Genomic DNA, 20,567 nt, shown 5'->3' on the forward strand with positions numbered 1-20,567 from the left:
GTTAGAAGAAATTACTGGCCTAATCCTGTAAGGAAGGCAGGAAGGAAACATTCTGGTGTTGCTTACAGAAACTGCCTCTCTGTTAACCCTTATTACATTCTTGGCAGACTAGACTTTCTGCCTCAGGAACTTTTCTGGAGGTTATTTTCCCTCCTTTGCTGGTACTTTGCTTGTGTCGATGATTATTCAAAGTTACAATGGCACTGAAAAAAGTGACTTATGACCATTTTTCACACCTAGACTGTTGCAGCATCCCCACAATCATGAGAGGCCAGGCAAGGAGATGGTGCCTCAATGTGAGTGATGTTGAGTTGGCCATGCCCAGCCAGTCACAAGCCACACCCACCAACTAACCCACGCCCACAGAACCGGTTGTTAAAAAAATTGACCCCTGGTCATGGCCTAGATGCCAGAACTGGATGAAATCTGCTGATCATTCCTTTTCTAAAATCTAGAAAGCAAAGTTCATTTCTTTGAGAGAAATGTCTCTACAACAGACTGTGTGTACGTTTCTGAGTCCCTTACAGCAGGAAAGTTCTATGGTAAAAGAATAATAGTCATACCCAGGTTTTCTTCAGGGGGGAGGATATTTAAAACTACTTAAATCAGCAGAAGTTGTGTAAAAAAATAGCTGTATAAATTAAAAAGTCCTCTTAAAGTAAATAGTTGCACTTTTCTTGCCAGAGTTTTAAAAGCAAAATGGATGAGAATACTGCCTTGCAGACATAAACAGTAAAAGATATTGAATTGTTAGTGATCTACATATCTCTAACTCCCATATGAGTTTTGATTCAGTTCAGGCCATCATTTTGTAAATTCCCTTCTGCTTTCTGAAATTAAATAAGGAACTACAACAAGTAAACCTTATCTACCAATTCAGACCACTTGAATATTTTTCTCAAGGCTTGGTATAATAAAATATCAGGAAATCAATTTTTTTTCTTACCAGCCTTTGTGCAATTCTATTTCTAGTATTTTCAGAATCTTAAAGCATTTTAATCAATTAATTAAACATTTTCTGGTTGATAATGGAAGCTTTTTATGCAATGTAAATTTCTGCAAAAATTCTGCAAAATACATTCTAAATAAATACATCCTTGTTCTCTTATTGTATCTTTATCCATTGTAAACCTTCAATAAGTGGTGGGATACATTAATCTTATCCAATCTGCTCCCCTCCTGATCTTCGGATTTCAATCCTCATATTGCTAAATCAGCATGGTCAAATAACGAGGGATTATAGACACTGAAGTCCAACATTCCTAGAAAATGCCAAGTCACAGAAGGAAGGTGTCCACATTTGAATAAATTGTGTTAGAGGTCAAGAGACAATTATTGTCTTACCTTTCATGGGTTCTAGGGTCACATCAAAACTGTCATTCTTGAATTCAGTCTTTGGGACTCCAGTATAAAATACAACATTGCCAGAAATATAAGCTGTTACAGTGTAGGGTCTTGAGGTTTTGTTTTGGAAAGTAATTGTGACATTGAAATCACTGCCAAGAACTGAATCTTCGATCACAACATTCATGTCAACCTCCGTATTGGATGAGATGTCCTCGGCTACAGATTTTTTAACACCATACATTAAAGCAGTGTCCAGGGCTAGTCTTTCTTCTTCTGTGCCTGAAAATTAAATAGATATTGGCTGCCACAATATGTAAATTACCAGCCACTAACTCACAACAAGGCTAAAATTTAGCTTATCCATGGCTTCATACCTAGAGAGTTGCATATTCTTTGCTACAATGTGATCTAATTTGAACTCTATAAGCAGAAATAGGCTGAAGGCTATTTGAGATATGAATCTTCTTCTCACCTTCCCTCAGTATTTTATTGGGCCTTCTGGTGTAAGAAAAAAAGGCAACCAATGACTAATTTAAAAGAAACCAATTTTAAAATGCAGTTTCTTGCAATTAATAAAGCTGTCAGTCACAATGCTGAGTCCAAATAAATGATGAACTAAAAGTTAATATTCTCAATATTGAAAGCAGGAGAGAAGTGAAGTGAAAATCTGTGAGGGTAAGGCTTGTTTCGGCTTGTATGTGTCATGCAGAAACCAGGAACATAATTCAACTTTATATTCCCTGATCATTTCTCACATGTGGCTTGGGAGTTAAATTCCAAAGAATACGCTGGCAGTCTACTAATGTGCTAAACAATGTTAGTGCACGATATGTGAATATGATCAATAGAACTTGTATTGCTGCTTTATACCCGATTTTAAAATTAAGGGATGGCACAGGAAAACATAATAACAAATAGCCTGAATTATTATTGTATATGGCACAGAGTCAAAAAGATGTGAACAAGCCTTGTGAACACATATTAAAGAATATGTCAGAATTTTACATGAACTAAGAAACTGTGATTAACAGCTTAAAAAACAACTTCAAACTGTGGCTTTGAATAACGTTTTTTAAATAAAGCTCTTAGCTATAATTTTCTCATGGATGAAATGGGAAGTTGTTAACTGGAAGTTTATGTTTCTTTATATATTACCCTAAAGTCTAGACTCTAGAAATTCAAAAGGGACTGGGTAGATGATAAGGATGCAATTCTGTGGATAGTTCTGTGATACCATTTTGTGCCATTTTGGGTTACGAGAAACCAGGCATGATTGAGTGAGTTCTTTTTCTGAGAGTTTATGTTCCTTAAAGACCTTAGCATAGTCTGTACCTTTCCTTTTCATTTCTGTGCTTCTTCATTCCCTGTTTTCCTCTTCATAGGAATTCTTGCCAACCCAACTTCCTGTCTCCTGGGCTGAAGTTAATTCTTACACTTTCCCACTGCTCATCCAGTAAAGACTGAGAATACTGTGTTTGAATTTCTTTCCTTCTCACCTTTTCTACTTTCTTTTCTCTCTCTTTCTTTCTTTCTTTCTTTCTTTCTTTCTTTCTTTCTTTCTTTCTTTCTTTCTTTCTTTCTTTCTTTCTTTCTTTCTTTCTTCCTTCCTTCCTTCCTTCCTTCCTTCCTTCCTTCCTTCCTTCCTGCCTGCCTTCCTTCCTTCCTTCCTTCCTTCTTTTTGCCCATATCCAGCGACTCTGGGCAACTTAGTTTCTCTCCCTTCTGAATGCTTTCTATAAATTTTATCTCCATTCTCCAATCCACTCTCCCCTAAAAACTGAGATAACTCAGAGGCACTTTTAAAGAAAGAGAGATCCGTCGGTAGTCTTTATTTATCTTTCTTTAAAAACTCTCCTTCTATCACGTAACTGTCTGTCATAGCAACTACCCTTTTATTTATTTATTTATTTATTTATTTGCAAGTCCCAGCAGAAAATGACACAAATGCACATACTGAAAAACACGGATTATCTTTGGGGACAGTACTAGCCATATGCACAGAGCAAGAATATGGAGAATTTTGGTTACTCCACAGCAACTTAGGAAGCAGAACACTGATTTTATAGTATCTTTGCTCTATATTGTTGGTCAACTGATTGGTGCTTAGTTTTCAATTTTTTTGAGACTGCCAGAGTGGGAGACAACTGTGGGTGATTTCAAACTACTTTGTGAGAATGTAGGAAATAAATATAAAGATAGTGCCAATGTTATATAAACGAATGGCTTTTTACTTAGATTTGCCACATAATTACCTTCTTGAAATTTGTAATGCTCAGTGACATCCTTTGTTTTATTTGAACCCACTTCCTTAGTCAAAATTAATGTTCCAATCTGGGTTTTGTCAATATGTTGAATCACTTTAGTCCCATCCTTCATTGCTTTTGAATATATAACATCACTGTTCACCTTTAAAAAAAACATAAGGGAAAAAAAATCAAATGTGTTGCTGATTGGCTCAAAATTCAATAGGTTACTGCCTCTCAGATTTTGGGCCACAATTGAATTCTGATCACATTTTGAGAAATTTGGCAAAAATCTCTCCATGGGTAATCATTTGAAAATTCATCGCTCTTTTAATGCTACAGTCCTAATAAGCTTTCTTTTTCCCTAGGGGATGGTTTCAACTAGATTTTTACCAGCCTTGTGACTAGATTATCCAATGCCTCTTGATGCAAATTTTCTTAGGAGATTTCCTTTTATATCTCTGCAAGGGTTACTACTTTGGGCAGTAGTTCATGCAAAGATGTAGTCAGCAGGCGAAATGAACGTGCAAACTTCTCTGAAAATGGCATTTTAAAAATTCTTACAACTGCTAAATAATTTATGAGAAACAATTCATAGTTTAGACGAGGGCCCACTTAAAACTTCACTTCCACATAGAAAATATATTATCCTGGAGGTTTTATTCTGTGCTGAATATAGGTAGCTCTCTCTCTGGGAACAGGATTTTTGTTGCTAAAAGTGACACGATCGTAAAGTGCCACGTCAGATGACCAGCCCACTTTTAACAGAAATTTTGCCATTCTCAGTTGCTCTCATTAAGCGAATCCCATGCCATGCAACATCACATGGTTACCATTTGAGACTTCCTACCAGCTTCCCCATTGCTTTGCTTGTCAAAATCTGGCAAAGTAGATTGCAAATGATGATTATGGGATTATGGGATGCTGCAACATTGCAATTACAAAGATGGTCGCCAAGTACTTGGCTACAATCATATGATCAGGGTTGCTGCAATGGCCGTAAATATAAGAACTGGTTGTATGTACCACTTGTTGTTACCACTATAGTCACTGAACAAAGTGGTTCTTAGACAAGGATCTACCTTTGCACTATGAAATAGTATTATGCTATTTACTGTATACTAGCTACAGAATTATAAGCAACTTTTTTGTTGCAATAGATTAGAAACCAACAAGCTTTTCAAATGTTAGATGACCAACAAATAAACATGAATTTTAAATAAATTAATAGTACAGAATTATTGCAACCTCAATCATATCTTTATTGAACCCATTCGAAGAAAAGCCCCTTGAATAAATGCATACCTCTGCAAAAACAAAAGGTGCATCAAACTGGAAACAGACATGCCCATGCTTGATGGCTTGAACAGAAGCTGGACCGCACCGATACATGCCTGGATGTGAACAATCAAATTGTGATCCAAGGTCTAAAAGTTGTGCTTTAATCCCGAACCCAACCATCCTCCTGGCTTAGTTACTGTTGACGTCCAATTTTTTAATACCCTCTACTAGATCAGCTGCCAGCCTGAGACCATGGCAAACAGCAACAGCTTTGAAAAGTTGCACAATTAATACAAAGTCAATATGAATCACATTTACAGGCATTTGTTAGAATACTTTGACAGCCATATACTGATATGCTAATATTTGTCTTTCCCAAAGAGCAAAACTAAATTCTCATTACACATACATGATCTCTAAGATATATTTACATCCTGAAAAAAAAATGCTCAGGTCATAGATGCATTTAATTTACATGATAACTGATTTTCTTTCTTTTCTTTCTTTCTTATTCAAAGTTCTGCAGGAAGCTAGTACTAGTTACCCATTCAACAGGCAAAAACTAACACAAGTGACAGCTAGGGCATAAGCTAGTTTAGTAGATTTGGGATTGATGATGTAGTTTGCTCTGCTAGATTAAATGCCATCTAAATAATTTAGCATCGCTGAGGCCATATCCTTAAATATATCTCCAAGGAAGTAAACCTGCTTGACTTCAGTTCTAAATAAGCCCATATAGTTTTTCTCATAGTTGAGACCTGGCCTATCCTTAATTTAGATGTCCGTAACAAGCAACTTTTTTAAAAAACTTACATAAATCCAATTGAAAATAACCTAATCAAATCTAACCAAAAACACTGTTGCTAATATATGTCTCATGAGAGGTGTGAAGACCGATTTATCCCTTTGCTTCAAAATTTATTTCTTAGACATCTATAATCTCAGAAGTTAAACATATCTGCCTCGTTCATACATCACAGACTGGTAGGTTAAGCAAATCCAGGCATGTAGCTGAATTGTTAAATTAGCAGATTTTATTTCTGTTAGAATCTGGGAGATTTAGCTCCCTGATTTTATAGGGAACTTATTTCAGCTAATACAGGGTCCATTTATTGTTTAGATCTAATATTGTTCTACATCAACTATACACTTGCTTTCAAGATTTGCTTCATACTCGAATAATCTGAACATTTACTTAAAAGATACTACACATTTTCAATTTATCCATCAGTGATGTCCCTTAAAGCACCAAGAAATAAGGAATGTGCACGCAGGTAGTCAGTTGCAGCATTTATCCCAGGTTTATCTACAAGAGAGTTACTCCACCCACAATCTCAAACAAAAGCCACGCCAACAAGGAAATGGAATATTTTTTTTTTGAATGATGCTAAACAAGATATAGGTATGGATATATCTGAAATGACAATGAAAAAAAATGAAAAGGACCTACCACATTTAAGAGTAAATATTAAACCAATAACTGATATACTATTTATAAAGAAGTCAGAGATATGGTGATCTTACCAGGGTTGGTAAATCCAAATTAGAAAAAAGGAAAGGAGACGAGAGGCTTACCATCACTGTTTTCTTGAGGGGTGCTATCTACAGCTTGCCAGCCACCAAAACCAACAGGAAGGTCAGGTCGAGACATCCAAGCTTCATTCCAGCAATGATAGTTCCTGTACATAAGAAAATAACAACAAAGGATTATTCTGGACTCCAGATGTTCTTATAAAGCAGGGGTCCCCAAATTTGACAACTTTAAGACTTGTGGACTTCAACTCCCAGAATTCTCCAGCCAGCTAGCTGGCTGGAGAATTCTGGGAGTTGAAGTCCACAAGTCTTAAAGTTGCCAAGTTTGAAGACCTCTCTTATAAAGATTACTCCCTCTCCCTCTCCCTCTCCTTCTCCCTCCCTCCCTATATCATCTATCTATCTATGACACTCCCAAAAGAATGACAAAATCTTTCTGAACTCATTTTTCATTAATTTCATAAAGTTCTTGTGACCTGACTTTCAGGTTTGTTTGTGGGTTTTTTTCCCCTCCCTTCCATAGGTGGAGATTTGGTTCCTTGAAACAATGCTGCTTAGTACTGGTTTGCTGATACGGCGATTCCATTAAAGATAAATTTCATCTTCCACTTACTAACAAATCTTGGCATGTGACTATTTCAGTATATGATAGCCACGTAAAACATCTAGGGCACTCTTCCCCATGCTGGTTAGGAATTCTTAAAATTATAGTCCCAGCAGTTCTGGTATATCTCATGTTAAGCAAGACTATGCTAGAGCATATTGAATCAATTGTCTGCCTTCACTTGGGTTGCAGGAAGAATTTTTATACTATTTCTCCAAACAATGTCCTAAGTGAGGATTAATGTTATTCACTGGGAGTGTTGGTAGTCTCCAGTTGTGCACCACTTCTTAACAATTAAGCTTCTAGTATAGGGGTCTCCAAACCTGGCAACTTTAAGACTTATACACTTCAGCTCCCAGAGTTCACCAGCCAGCATAGCTGGCTGAGGAATTCTGGGAATTGAAGTCCATAATATTGCCAAGTTAGGGGAACTCAGTGCATTATTTTACTATCGTTGCCCAAATGCTTTGATTCTCATACACAAAGAAAAGGGAGAGATCCCTTATCAGGAAGACATAGGAAGTTTCACCTCAATAAACTGTGTGTATTCGGTTTTTAAGAAGAAGGGAAGCATTAGTAAAGAAGGAATACACTAGTAGGGGAAAGCATTATTTCTTCCAACTCTGTAACAGCAAATCATATTTTAAAAATAGCTTGCTCAATAAATAAGATATGAATTGAGAGACTACCCAGTGAGCCGCCTGATACAACCTAGGTATCATATCCCTTTGTGTTAGTTTAAGGAAGGCCTGCTGCATGAGCCATGCCTCTTCCCAAACTTTAAAGCTTCTTCCCGACCTGCACACAACTACTGCGGATTAAAATAACGAGGAGAATTGGCCCTTGAACAGAGTGTCAAAAGGTTCTTTGAAGTGCTGAAGTTCAGACATTGAGAGGAACTGCTGGGATTTGAATCTGGAACTTTCAGATGCAACTTGGAACCCCCTTCAAAAGCTGAAATCGAGGGGTCAGCCTAGCCCTGATCAGGGAGGGCTGAAAAAGTTGTGAAGCTGCAGCTGGGCTGCAACATTTTTTTTCTTTTCTTTTGCAGATGCTTCTGTCTGCCTTTCAATTTTGGCTTTCCCTCTTTGTCCGTTGGTTAATTTTTAAGAGAAACACCACTCTAGCTCAATGCGTTTCTGATTTGCTCAGAATATTTCATAGGAAAAGAGAGACGGCGGCCTTATAAATGGCTTTCCATCGGTTTATTAGCGTAACAGAAAGAGTATAACCATGTTGAGAAAAAGCTGCAAGATGAGCTTCAAGAAATGTTTGAGCTATGACAGAATACCACAGGAGGGGGAAATGCAGCTATTTCCTGTTTAAAAAAATATTCCCTGCCAGTATATAAAAAGCTAATTAGATTATTGAAGTAATTGTAAGTAGCAATATTTCAGCAAATATAAAGTTTGTTAAACTGAGACTATTTAATTAATAATGGGCAGAGGAAGAAAGGAGAACAGCAAGAAATCTGACTCTTGACTAACGAGGCATTTCAAAATAGAAATGAAAGCAGTGATAAGACAGAAAGTTGTCAGTCAGAGAACTGAACAAAGCAAGATGCCAAGGAAAAAAAGGATTTATCCAAAGAAAATGATGCAAACTATTTTATTTAAAATCATAGCTGGGAATGGTGTGATGCTGAATTATTCTCATAGAGCCTTGCTGATGATGGCTAATGGAAAAAATTGCCTAGAGGTGTGAACCTATAAACATGTTCCAGTAAAAAAAGAATATATGTAACTCAGGGTTGAATTGCACAGTCCTTTGACTTTAATGATCAACACAATTCTGTTGTTCCTATTTTGTAGATCTAGGAATGATTTCCTGTTCTTATTTTCCACCCTCAACATTTTGATATCATTTTCCTGCTCATAACTGTAGATTTCATCAAAAATGTGAGAAAAATCAGATAAATTGCCTAATCTTCAACCTATTATTTGCTGTTTATATGTACATTATGAGTTTATGCAAGAGACTTGTGTGTCCGATCATACTTGGTCAATAAAGAATTCTATTCTATTCTATTCTATTCTATTCTATTCTATTCTATTCTATTCTATTCTATTCTATTCTATTCTATTCTACTCTACTCTACTCTACTCTACTCTAAACAAAAATTGAATTATTGTTTATTAACTAAAAAAAACTAATAATAATGACCAAATCATTCACCATGTTTAATAATGTAGCTTAGAATTGGGCAATCTATTATCCTTCAGATGTCTTAGATTATGAAGTTCAGAACAATACAGAGATTGTGAGAATTTTAGACTAAAACATATGGAAGATTTTAGGAAGCTTAATCCTGACATAAAAAACATTATGGCAAAGATTGATCTGACTTAAAATCCCAAATGAGATTTTAAAATATTTATATGAATGATTATAGATTACTTCCATCTATGCAAAGACATTTTAATATACATACAATAAATATTTTAATAGTAAAAAGATATTTCTGTGAAATCTAAAATATATTGTTTGATACACATTCTTTAACAAATGTTTAAGATTGTTTTAAAGAACTGGTTCCAGATATAGAAAACTATTAACAACCCATCAACATCATGCTGCAAAACAATTTAAAGCAAGCTTTCCATTGAAGATAGAAAGCAAAGTAAATGAAGAAAAGGGACCCAGAGGAGAAAATCGAAAAAAGCTCCCACCATAAGTTAAATTAATACTTGCCCCCAGAGGTTATGTGCATCATGTAGCAATAAATATACCATGAAGAGATGAGATTAAAGGGAAAGTTCAAAAAGTAATCAAGCCCTCAGAAGGCAGCATAGGGAGAATGCGATTTAAAACACTATGGAGCTTTTGCTTAGCTGATGTAGATTTGCAGCATTCATTTCCTTTTAGAGTGGAATGGACTTAGGGGGGAAACCCACCCCCCCCATGTCATGGAATAAGTTCCCTGAATGAAGAAATACATGAAAATATGAAAGATACCTCAAGGTGGAGCTTCAGCAAGCTTTTGTCTCCTGTGACTTATAGGAAATGACCAGAAGTAGTACATGACATGGCTCTGAACCCTGCAGATTTGGGAAGGAACTACATATTGGTTGCAGCAGGGAATAAGCTATTAGTAAGCTTTATACCAGTGGGAAAGAAAAGGGACTGTAAATGCAACAACAAAGTAAATAATTGGAGAAAGGAAGGAAGGAGACCGTTTTCTCAATGGTGGGACCCTGGCTATTAATTAACTTTTGAGAGAGGCTAATCTGGCACCTATCTTATTAATCTTATTGCAACACCAAGTTAAGACCAACCATTTCCATCTATTCCAGTTTGAAATTGTTGCTGTTTGTTTTTATGCAGCGCCCATGTGCTTTATGGTGAGATATAATTTAATGGGTGTATTTTTTTCAATTCCATTCCTTTTATGAGCTGCCAGGAAAACTTGATTATGGGCAGCCTCTAACATGATAAATAAGCAGAACAATAACAGAATAGGGGAAGTGAGTAAGGGCTGCCCCGCCCCCAACAACATATTCATGTGCCGAATGCATATTTTACTCCTATCTCCTTTCCTTTGGGAGCTACTATTAAAATGAGAACCATACAAATGATAAATAGTAACTTATATTACTATTCATTTGTTTTCCATTTTATGCTCTCTGTACAGTAGGTTCGGGCAGACAAAATCGCCCTGGCTTTCTCCTCTCTGATTAGAGTAATGGCCAAAGGACCACACTAAAACACAGAGACTAAACAAACAACATAAAAAAGAATATCATAAGCACAGTAACTGAGCTTTGAAATAACCATTTAAAATATTCACAATGTTACTGACACTGTGAGAGAGAGTTGCTGTATCTGTGTATTGTAGTAAGCCAGAATTTCTGTGAAAGGGCAGGTTTCCTAGTATTTGCAACTCAGCTGCTTCTTCTTGCCTGCTAAGCAAAGTGTGACCTTACATGGTTTGTTTATTAATGACAGGGAAACTCCTACAAAGCTCAGAATTAGAAGCTATGGTTTCTGACTTCTATTCTGAGTGAGAGAGAAACACCAGGGACTTTGACAAACACACCAGAAAAGACCTCTGCTCTTGATTAAGGCACTCTTGTGGACAAGATGGTTCAACAGGCACCATCAAGGAGTGCCAGAATATTTGTGGAAGTTAAATCAGAATCCTCGGAGTTTCACATCAGACTGAGCTCTGCTATACACAATCCATCTCATACAGCAGCATCTTCAAAAGCTGCATCAATAGGGAGCCTCAAATGTACAACAGGTTCATTCCGCTATACTCCGATATGTAACACATAAGATGGAATCATTACAGCTGTCCGTATAATTTTGGACTTAGAACTGTGTGACAGTGAGCTGATGAATAGTCTCTGGTGTAGTCATTTGTTACATGTTAGTTCTAAATCATCCTACTGCTGTCTGTATTGTTGTCTTCTCCCAGCACCCCTCTAGTTATCAATGAACATCCACTTCCAATGGTCATAGCAGCAACATGTCCCTCACTGTATAAGACAGAAAACTAATGTGGTCACATAACTATGACAAAAATCAACTGCAATTCTCCAGCAAATATACCAGATTGAATCTCTTGTGAGTTTGGAATCCACCTTTCCATGTTCATCCACAAACACATCCATCTGTAAGTTGGCATTATTATCATGAGCTGAAGAATAGTTAGTGATGACCCGTCCAGGAATTCCTAGGCACCTCAAAACTGTATAAATAAAAAAGAACAAGTGTTTTAAAACAATATGACATTACAGGTTAAGCTGAAGATATATATATATAAAATCTGTTCCAATTTCCCAACATGGTACCCTACAAGTAGTTTTGGGACAACTCAATACTTCTCAACCAGTTTCTGGAACTATAGTGCAATATTCACATTAATACTAAAGCCAGTTTGGTGCAGTGGTTAAGGCATCAGGCTAGAAAGCAGGAGATTGTAAATTCCAGTCCAAGCCAGCTGGCTGACCTTGGGCCAATTACTTTCTCTCAGCCCGAGGAAGCAGACAGTGGCAAACCACTTCTGAAAAACCTTGCCAAGAAAATGGCAAGAATTTCTCCAGGTAGACTCTGAGAATTGGATATGATTGAATGAAGGAAGGGAAAAAAAAAGAACTAGGACAGCTAGCAGAAATCATTAATTTATTATCTGATGTAGTCCACCTCACTATCTCTATAATACCATACATGTCGATATGCAAGGACTGTTGTTTGAACTGCGCTTTTCACCCAAAAATGGTGCTCAAAGCAATGTGTATTATGTCCTTATTAGCAGTGCTAGACTTGGGACTAATTTAGGTATCTAAGGCTTGGCTGGTCCCAGAGGAATCTGTACTGCATTTGAGAGTCTCTTCTTTAGTGTTCTCTTTGTTGGTTTATAAGGAAGCCAGTGGAGTAAGTCAGTTACCCAGCTTTGTACTTGTATAAAGTAATTGGCAGGAGACATAAAGTTTCAGGCAATCTTCTTTCCAGAGCTCTGCTAGCAGGAATTAGGAGCCCTCAATTATATTTCCAAAGCATCCATTTCGTTTGCATGTAATATTTTTGTTTTAATTGTCAACTGCATCTACGTCTTGAGGGGTGAAAAAGATAGCACGTTAGCCGTCCTTAACTGGCTAACAGATATGACCTATTACTAATTTAAAGGGAAACGGGATAGCTGCCACACTAAGGAGTGTGATAGAGAACCCGAAACCACACTGGGGCTCCTTAAAAAGCCTGCTAAGACCACTGAGATTTGCTTTTGACAACCCTGCAGTAATTCATCTTTTGTAGCCTATGATGGCTACAGTGAGAGTAACACTGCACATTTATTTTAACGGTTTGATGACAAATTACCTGGATACATCTACTAGCCCATGCACTTATTGATTATGCTTAATACAAATGCCTTCCAACACTTCAAGCACACAAGCCCTCAGGGCTCATTGGAAATAATTCAACTGACAAGTTCAAGATTAATAGCTTTGCTCTTTCTTTTTTGGGATGCTTTAGCATATTTAATAGATGACTGTCCCCAATTTTTCAATATGGTAACCTTGGAAAGCTAAATAATTGAACTGGGAAAATGTTAGAAGCCTTAAAGAACTGAAAACTTAAACCAGAACTAACTGATGTAGGATTGGCTATCTAACCTGATCTTCCTCAGATGCATTGTGACCACAATTTTCAGAATTCCCATTTAGTATCGATCATGGTTGATTGAGAACTTTGGAATTTGTGGACATAACACATCTGGACAGCACAAAAACAAATGGGCGTCACCTGCTTATATAAAGTTTATACTTTTCTATTTTCTACCTTCATGTTACATGCCTTCAGCTTCTATGTTTTCAACTTTCTGTCTATCTGTTCAAAGTATTTGCTTTCTCTTAGGCTGAGTGCCTAACAATGGGAAAGAGGTAAGAATCGTGGCCTTTTTATTTGGTAGGTTTACATGCTTCATTTCTTGAAGTTCCTGTTCTGTGGAAATGGAAAGATGAATATATTCTATAGCAGTCTTTCCCAGCCAATGAAAATGCTGGCTGCAAACGCGCACTGAATCCAATATATGTAAGCGGCAACAGGTAGGAAAGGATTATTTAAGACAAAGCAATTTTTCTTCCAGACGTAACAAAGTGATTTGTATCTTCTTTTCTTACTTTCTAAAACGCTTCATATAGAACCAGAGTAGGACTGTTTTAAGAAACTTAAAACTGTTTAAAATCCATATTTGAATACATGGTTGGATTGTTATCTAAAAATATTTATGCAAATCTGTTGAGGATGTCAATGGGAGTGGATGTCTCCCCACTGAATTAAATGAACTAATTCTTCATTTGACAATTGCACAATTTCAATGCAGAGGATTATTAGAGTATTATAGATTAGTTTTCATATGCAACTACAGGGGAGGGCACATTAGTTATATATATCTATATATAGATATCTGGCAACATCAATGAATATTGGCAAGAATATAATGCAATATATATATATATGCAGGCTGGAATTCTGCCAACTGAGATAAAAACAAAATGTTTTTTTTACTATATGTATCTTCCACATGAGAAAATATATATACATATACAAAAATGTACATCCCAACATCTTCACATTAGGTCTTGTATCACTTTACAAAAACAAAGACAAAGATTTCCAGATTTTACTTTCTGAATTTTAGAATCAGTAGTTTACTCCTATGTTATTCAGCGGGTAAGATTTCAATAGATTCAAATTCAAATTCAGAATAGAGCTGGTAGGTACCTTTGAGATCTTCTAATCCAACCCCCCACTCAAGCAGGAGACCCTATACTATTTCAAACAATTGGCTGTTCAATCTCTTCTTAAAAACCTCCAGAGATTAAGACCCAGAACTTCTGGGAAGCTGTTCCAAGCTGTTCCACTGGTTAATTGTTCTCACTCTTAGGAAGTTTCTCCTTAATTCCAGGTTGCTTCTCTCCTTGATTAGTTTCCATCCATTGTTTCTTGGCTTGCGTTCTGGTCCTTTGGAAAATAAGTTGACCTTCTCTTCTTTGTGGCAATCCCTCAAATACTGGAACACTGCTATCATGTCACCCTCTTGTCCTAGACTATGGATGCAAATTGCTCCTCTCCTTATAACACCCTGGTACTCCAAATTGATCCTGCTTAAAGAAACTCCAGAATATGGAATTGCTACCAAAAAAAAAAATTATGGAAATCCTTCTTTGCCTAGCACAATATGGTAGGTAGAACACCACACTTCCTTTTGGTGGGAAATGCCAAGGTATATGACCCATAGCCAAGGTAGGTAGTTACATCTTTATAATCTTTTGTGAGTACTGGAGTACTAGATTTAATTTTGAGGAAGGTAATCGGCTAATATTTTAGCTAGCTTGCTAGCTGGCCTTAATGAAGTCATTCTCTCTTAGATTTTGTTTATAATATTCAATGAGGTAAGTTTACAACTGAGTGAGGCACTGAACATGAATACCATGTTTCCTAGTAAAACAGTGATAAAATAAAAATGACTTTTGTCTACATTTTGACATGAACTTTTGCAGTTCTCATTTCCTGAACAATTATTAACTGGAATGCATTTATGTTACCAAATATGTCGTTTTCCAGATTTTAAGACACTCGTGAGAATATACTAAAGTAATAAGTAGAAGGGGAAGACAGCTACACACACAGACATTAACATGGAAAGAGGGCAGCCACTAGCTGACTTCCATCCTTCACAGGTTGAAGTCTAACGTAGGAAGTACATGTTAAAGTGAAAGAGGTTCTCTAACCCAGAGATGGGGAATGATGGCCTCTTTATGACTTGTGGACTTCAACTCCCAGAACTCCCATGAAGGCTCAGGAATTCTGGGAGTTAAAGTCCACAAGTCATAAAAGGGCCACATTTTCCCACCCCTGCTCTAACCCAAAGGTCCTCTTCTTCAGTGGCAAGTTAGTTGATGGTAAAAAAAAAATATTATCCAGGATTTACTATTTGAAGAAAATGCTATTTGGGCATTTTTTGCCAAGAACCTATTCTGTCTGCAGATTGGAGAGTGGAAAGATGATGTGATCCACGATCTGTAGAATTTCACCTCTAATATACTGTCAGTTTTGACCGTAAGCTGCATTTGCGTGGCTAGGACAGTATAAACGCACTGCCGGTGTATTGTTCATCCTGTTATTTATTGGCATGCATATTATCTATGGGTATTTGTGGGGGAGGAGAAAGTTTCCTTATCATGGTATTTTCAATATTCATGCTGACTCAAGTTTGCAGACTGAAAGGCATCTCAGAATTTAATACCCGCTATCTGTCCCAACTAGTATCTGACTTTTTTTTTTAATCAAGGTGAGGCTTCAGGTGAAGCCAACACTTTTAAAGTACAGGAACTCAGTGCAGTTTCATTATCATAAACAGATCATTCCCTGGTCAGTGTTGGATTGGCAATTAGTTCTTCCCATCAGATTATGTCTAATAGATAGAACTGAGACATTGTTTAACACCTCATCTGTTGACATTGCAAGCTTTGGAATAAGGTGCCAAGATTAAGCTGATGCCACCCACTCCCAGAAAGCAGTTGTTGGATATTGCATAATTCAATAACATGTTTAACCAGGGAGAACAAACAGAAATTAAAACCCAGACAAAGCCACATTAGTAAATCTAAATTAGACTTGGGGCTTAAAGTTCAAGGGGGTTGGATGAAGTTGGCCTTCCCCTAAAAAAACATGGCCACAGTTCAAAGACGGAAGCAACCTGGAATGAAGGAGAAATTTTCTAATAGACTGAACAATTTACCAGTGGAACAGCTTGCCGTCATAAGTAATGCATGCTTCATCACTGGAGGTTTTTAAAAAGAGACTGAACAGTCACTTGTCTGAAATGGTACATGGTCTCCCGCTTGAGTAGGGGGCTGGACTAGAAGACCTCCAAGGTCCCTTCCAGCTCTATTCTGATTGATTGATTGACTCTAAGCTCTTGCTGGAAATGCAGATGATGTCTGGGTAGCAAAGAATGTCTTTGTACCATTATGGCTAGTGTCAAGAAAAAACAGTTTTCATGGCAGCGAATTAGGTCTTCGTACATTCTATTTTGATTATTCCACATACTGTGCTTTACACCTTCATCCTTGAAATATATCCTGGATTTTAAATTGGTACAACTTAGTGGCAACTAAGCTGATAACTGCTACAAGGGCATCTGCACTGAAAGACGTTACTTATAGCCAAATGTTTGGTGGGCAAAATTTAATATCAACATCTTTTTTTTTTACCAGTAACCGTTTGGCAATTAGTGCAATTTAAAAATTCTAGTTGACTTAAGAGCTGAGTATCTGTGGGAATACCAAGATTATGAACATGTCTGGCCACCAAATCTTGCAAAAGATGCACCTGCAAAAAAAATTAAGAGCTGTGGTGACGCATGGTTAGAATTCAGCACTGCAGGCTACTTCTGCCTGCCTGCTGGCTGCCTGCAATTTGGCAGTTCGAATCTCACCAGGCTCAAGGTTGACTCAGCCTTCCATCCTTCCAAAGTCGGTAAAATGAGGACCCAGATTGTTGGGGGCAATATGCTGACTCTGTAAACTGTTTAGAGAAGGCTGGAAAGCACTGTGAAGTGGTATATAAGTCTAAGTGCTATTGCTACTGCTAGCTGCATGTCAAAGTTCCATTCTCTGTCCTGTGTGAGAGTTCCCTACATAATTTCTAGCTTATAAAATACGCTTACTCTGTATTTAGAAAAATTGTAAAGAAATGTTTTCCTGCTGGACTTTTAATTGTTTAAGGGGCTTTTTGTAAGTCTAAAAGGGTAAGCATTTATTGATACATATTTGAGCAGAGATCAAACAATTAATAAAGCATACAATGTACTTTTGTTGAAGTAACTTAGGAAACATGGGAAAATACACTTCTTTGCCTGATATGTAGGAATGAAGACATGTACAATAGAACAAGCTATTGGGAGAGAAGAAAAGTAGAAATAAGCCAGGTTTTTTTTTGTTTTTTGTTTTGGTTAATCCAAGCTTAGTGTGCACTACAATTCCAGTAGTACAATGTATATTAAGTAAATTAATTTTTAACAGGTATAAGGAACTTGTAAAACCTACTGAATTATGACTTTCATCATCCCTCATCGCTGGTATATTTCTAAAGCTGCCAGAAGTTACAGTTCAGCAACATCTAGAAGATATCAGGTCCTCGGCTCTGTTCTATATAAATCTTAATTGTTATATTTTAAACAGAGATTAATTGTACTCTTGGTGCTACATGCATATTAATAACATTAAATATCAAAAAGTGCTGGGGGAGGGAATCTCTTCTTTGGAAAGGATATCAGTGTATTAATAATATCATTCTTTGTTGCACATTTTGTCTCATACTCACATGTGTTGAAAACGCCAGCAAAGACCCAGCACTGCCCATATCGCACTGGCTCCTTAGTACTATAATACTCCAATAGAATGTCTACACTTCCTGTCCAGGATGATGGTGGTACTCCATATTCATAAATGTTGTCCCAGGACCCAGTAATCACACCATTATCATCTTGAGAATTGATCTGAAGAATAAATGAATAAATTGAGTCATTGCTGATGTTAATCTCCATACAGACCAAACATATATAACCTTTGCCAATTGTAAGTTACTGTAAAATATTAGAGTAATATTAATGTTAGAGTAATGTTAGAATAATTATCTTAAGAAAACAAAGAAGATACAAAGATTAACATTTTGATGCAAACAGGAAAGTTAGATTACATGTTTATTTTGATGTTGGAAGTAGAGAAGGGTGTCTAATAATGGTGAGAGAGATTGAACTGACCCAACAACTAAAAATAGATGCTTGACAACTGAATCTGAAAGAAAACTTAGTCTTAAAACATTAAGTATTATGCAACTACAAAACATTCCATATTTTTCTGGAGAAATAAAGAATGGCTACTCAACAAAACATTTTGTTCAACTGATTCTCTTATTAGCTCTTAAAGGCAAATCTGCATTACACTCTGATTTGGCAGGTATTTCTGAGTTAGCTTAGTTTGTAACCTAGCAAGTGTTTGATTCCTGAGAACATGGGTAGGATCCTCAGAATTGTTAGTTCAGTCACCTGCTTATGAGATCTATTCCCCTGGTTTGTTAAGATTTCCTAGGAGATAACAAGCAGTCAGATCCACAAAATAGTAAATTCAGAGATGAAGCAGTACTGTGTCCCCTCTTTTAAAAAACTACTGCTCGATCCAATAATGGATCTGAATAATTTTTAACCAACTTCCGGCTTTTTCTTTGGGGATGAGGCCAAGGAGAAGCTGTTTGGATTAAGGTTCGAGAATCCTGGAGAAACAGATAGTTTGGAGTTGTTTCAGTCAAGTTGCAAGCTGGGCCATAGTATAGAGACATTGTTTATCATACATGTTGCTGAATTCTGGTGGAACTAATATGGGAGTAGTCCTGGTTCTTCTTGACCACACAATGGCTTTTGAGACAATCAGTGATCATATTTTTCTAGACTTGCTACAGAATATGGGATCAGAAGTGTTGCAGTTCTTTTCCTTTCCCCGTAGCCAGTTCCAGTAAGTAATGATGGCTGTCTAGAGGACAAATCTGAAACAATCTCCAAGTTGCAAGCTGTCTCAGGGTTTGACAGTCTTGCCTCTTCTGTTAACATTTACATGAAATACCTAGAGGAGGCTGTTCGTCAATGTGGGATCCAGTATAATTAGAACATTGAAAGTACTCAACTGTTTATCTTCAATTATGGTGGGGAAATAATGTCTCAGTGCTTGGAGGCTGTTGGTCTGGAAATGGGATAACAAAGTCACATTCAACTCTGACGAGTGACTGTGGGTACATACTAATGATTGTTCTGGTTGATGTTTCAAGCACATAGACCAGGGGTGTCAAACTAGTGGTGGGATTCATTTTTTTTTTACTACTGGTTCTGTGGGCATGGCTTGATGGGCATGGCAGAGGAAGGATACTGTAAAATCTCCAGTCAAAGGTGGTATTTATCGGTTCTCCAAACTACTCAAAATTTCTGCTACCGGTTCTCCAGAACTGGTCAGAACTTGTTGAATGCCACGTCTGTGTCAAACTCAATTTCGTTGAGGGCCACATCAGGGTTGTGTTTGACCTGGGTGTGGGGGACCGTGGCTAGGATGGGTATGGCCAGCTCAATGTCGCTCATGCCGAGGACATCTGTAAAAGGGGAAACATTTCTCCTTCTGTTTTGTTTTGTTTTTAATTTGTTTTGCTAGCCCTCTGTCAGGAAAAACAGAGCTGGGGGGGGGCATGTGCAGCCCCCCCAGCTCCATTTAGAGCCACGATGGCCTCCTGCAGTCCTCTGCCAGCAAAAATAAAGCTTGGGAGGGGCCACATGCTGGCAGAGGGCTGCAGGAGGTCATCAAGACTGAAAATGGGGCCCAGGTGGGCTGTACATGGCTACCCTGAGCTCCATTTTCACTGGCAAAGGCATCATGAGTCAGTCCTGTTTCCAGAGCGGCCTTGTGGGCCAGATTCGGGCAGTGGGCCTTGAGTTTGACACCCCGGATATAAGACAGCTGTCAGCGTTTGTTCAGTGATGAGCAAACAAACACCAGGCAAGTAAAGGAGCATAAAGCTTTGGGCCTCCTGATTCCTCAGGTCTTTAAATTATCTTTAAAATCTTGGAGGTTCCCTCAAGTGGTGGCACAAGCATGCCCAATTGATGTGCATAGTTTGTCTTCGATATGGTATGTTACTCCTCATTTTTAGACTCATTTGTAGTTTAACTGGATTTTGATTGAACGATACGCAGAGTCAACGTGGCTTTGACAGCCTTATAAATTCCCCCAAAATAGTGAACATGCCAAAGCCTTCATTTAATTCTGAAAGTTGTAATTGTGTAATAGGAAATACGATATCCCACAGCATCTTTCCCCAGCCTGATGTGCTGGATTTATAATCCCCCCAATTCCCCAACTAACATGGTAAAAAAATTCTGCCGTTAGGGATTTTGAGGTTTGGAATCCCCCTATATTTGAAAAGCAATGAGTGAAAGGATAATCTATGCATGGATTGTAAAACTTTTTTTTCCCTGTCTGATATAATGCATTAGAAAGAGCACACAACAA

At 37.4% G+C, this 20,567-nt stretch overlaps 1 protein-coding gene across 1 annotated transcript in view; it reads right to left on the reverse strand.

The window, feature by feature from the left end:
* F13A1 (coagulation factor XIII A chain) overlaps window positions 1-20,567 on the reverse strand; it is a 101,091-nt gene that overhangs the window by 23,011 nt on the left and 57,513 nt on the right. Inside the window, exons 7-12 of the mRNA XM_026715054.2 lie at window positions 17,842-18,016; window positions 11,560-11,698; window positions 6,447-6,550; window positions 4,896-4,984; window positions 3,600-3,753; window positions 1,345-1,626 (exon numbers count right to left, since the gene is read on the reverse strand). Of these exons, the coding sequence (XP_026570839.1) occupies window positions 1,345-1,626; window positions 3,600-3,753; window positions 4,896-4,984; window positions 6,447-6,550; window positions 11,560-11,698; window positions 17,842-18,016 (943 nt within the window). The remainder of the gene's footprint in view (window positions 1-1,344; window positions 1,627-3,599; window positions 3,754-4,895; window positions 4,985-6,446; window positions 6,551-11,559; window positions 11,699-17,841; window positions 18,017-20,567) is intronic.

Source organism: Pseudonaja textilis, chromosome 3, assembly GCF_049901715.1.
Source record: "Pseudonaja textilis isolate UNSWEBS1 chromosome 3, rPseTex1.2, whole genome shotgun sequence".
Lineage (NCBI taxonomy): Eukaryota > Metazoa > Chordata > Lepidosauria > Squamata > Elapidae > Pseudonaja > Pseudonaja textilis.